Source organism: Cherax quadricarinatus, chromosome 26 (genome assembly GCF_038502225.1).
Source record: "Cherax quadricarinatus isolate ZL_2023a chromosome 26, ASM3850222v1, whole genome shotgun sequence".
Lineage (NCBI taxonomy): Eukaryota > Metazoa > Arthropoda > Malacostraca > Decapoda > Parastacidae > Cherax > Cherax quadricarinatus.
In genome coordinates, this window is record NC_091317.1 from 14,575,428 (window position 1) to 14,577,560 (window position 2,133).

Sequence of the window (2,133 nt, forward strand, 5' to 3'; positions counted from 1 at the left end):
GTGAATGTTTGCCTTAATGACTCGCTTGCAATCAATAGGCTTAAAGCCTAAAAAAAAAAAATACTCAGTGGAGTAGTTGGGGATTTAAACTAGCTTGTCCAGCATCTTAGCCACTACACGCTCTAACCCACACCACTACACCTGCCTGAGCCACACCACCACACTTTCGTAAGCCACACCACCACACTTTCCTAAGCCACACCATTACACCTTCCTAAGCCACACCTTCCTAAGCCACACCTTCCTAAGCAACACCACCACACTTTCCTAAGCCACACCTCTATGGTACCCTCCCCTCCACTGCCATATCTCACATCTTCGTGTGTTATACATACTTTACTGTGTTAACTCACCGTTATCCAAGGCCACAGTGACCTAATTTTCTTTCCCTTGCAAGGCTTCCTGTGGCAACTGCGTATAAATATCACAGCTCCTCTGTGTGACCCTCAGTCGTGTCAGTCACAGCACCACAACAAACATGGTACTTCTCTCCCTATACACACATTTCCAATAGTAGGCCAGTGGGCCACCTGCAGTACTTAAAGCTCCTCCTTCTAGTCTATGACGATTTATGTAAACACATCAAATCGTTCAATATTTCCCATTGTATTTTTTTCCCATCGGCAGTGTTTTTCTAATTGCGATCATTCCTTTTAAACTGTATCACTAGTCAGCTTTAATCTTAATGCCATACGTGATTTTTGATAACGTGTCAAAGACACATTATGATTATTATGTATCTCTCTCCAGGTCCGTATAGGATATATCGTCGTTGTTCTGTGTCTTCTTGTAGCGTGTGTCAACGCAGGCAGATACGGAGGCTACGGTGGTGGTTACGGGAATTTTGGAGGACTTGGTGGATACGGAGGTGAGAGATTAGTAACACATGATGTGTGTCGAAATCAAAAGCTGTGAAGATTATAAGTTACAGCACAGTGCTGGAACGATTCACAACTGGCCACTGGATAAGAGGTGACGGTAAACGACAATTGGTTCTTCTTGGACCGACGTCAAGACGAGTGAATAATGATCCAGGACCGAAACCTCGTCTAGTGTCATCTCAGTGTCCAGAGACCTCTGTCAGGTCCTTATGTTTAGTGAAAAATAAAGAATTCACACAATTGTAAGTGTGAGAAATAAAATTTATTACTATAAATTCTATTTCTCACACTTACAATTGAGTGAATTTAATCTTAAATATCTGTTAACCACTGTAACTACCTTAACTAACAGAATCTTAGAGGCAAATCTTAGTTCCGTTAAATGCCTCTGTAATTGTTTGACTACCACCCAGAGGATGGGTATGGGGTGACTACCAACTACAGGATAGGTATGGGGTGACAACCAATCACAGGATGGGTATGGGGTGATAACCACACACAGGATGGGTATGGGGTGACTACCAACCATAGGATGGGTATGGTGTGACTACCAACCACAGGATGGGTATGGTGTGACTACCAACCATAGGATGGGTATGGGGTGACAACCAATCACAGGATGGGTCTAACATGCAAAATAAAACTACCAATATAAACAAATTATAATAAGAATGTGCAGAAAAAAGGAAAGCGTAATATTGGAAATTTCTTTCCACAGGTTATGGCCTGGGAGGCTTTAGAGGCTTTAGAGGCTTCGGTAAGTTAATCCACTGGAATAGTTTTTTATTTAAATATGTTTTACCACTTGATATCTATTTTTCATAAAATGTAAATACATTTTGACTTGTACATGTTTCATAGCGCATGTTTAACACCTGCAGGAGGTCGTGGCTATGGCGGAGGCTTCTTCGGTGGACCCAGAGGAGGATATTACGGTTTGTAAAACATTATTTCTTGAATGAAAATCACTATAACTTGGCTGAGGCGATGAGCAGTTTAGAGAGACAATTATAGTCGGTGTCACACTTCTTCGTGGGCCGTTATCCTGCCTCGAGTTTCTCTTGTTTCTGATCTCTGAAAGTATGTAATGGATGAACTCATTCATAGGCTAGTATCATTTGTGTTTTGCATTAAACGCTTTGCTGCGATTAAGTCTATTTTTTTTCTCTGCAGGATACGGGAAGTAAACATCCTGGTCTGTGTGTGTGTATGTCTTCACAACACCGTGTTCACTCACCAGTGTGTTGGTATG

The 2,133-nt window shown here is 41.8% G+C and overlaps 1 protein-coding gene across 1 annotated transcript in view; it reads left to right on the top strand.

Annotated features, from left to right (window-relative positions):
• Positions 1-451: 451 nt before the first annotated feature.
• LOC128691528 (neuropeptide-like protein 30) overlaps positions 452-2,133 on the top strand; it is a 1,754-nt gene continuing 72 nt past the window's right edge. Inside the window, exons 1-5 of the mRNA XM_053780378.1 lie at positions 452-481; positions 751-868; positions 1,600-1,638; positions 1,763-1,816; positions 2,055-2,133. The exon at positions 2,055-2,133 is cut by the window's right edge and continues 72 nt beyond it. Of these exons, the coding sequence (XP_053636353.1) occupies positions 479-481; positions 751-868; positions 1,600-1,638; positions 1,763-1,816; positions 2,055-2,068 (228 nt within the window). The 5' untranslated portion in view covers positions 452-478 and the 3' untranslated portion in view covers positions 2,069-2,133. The remainder of the gene's footprint in view (positions 482-750; positions 869-1,599; positions 1,639-1,762; positions 1,817-2,054) is intronic.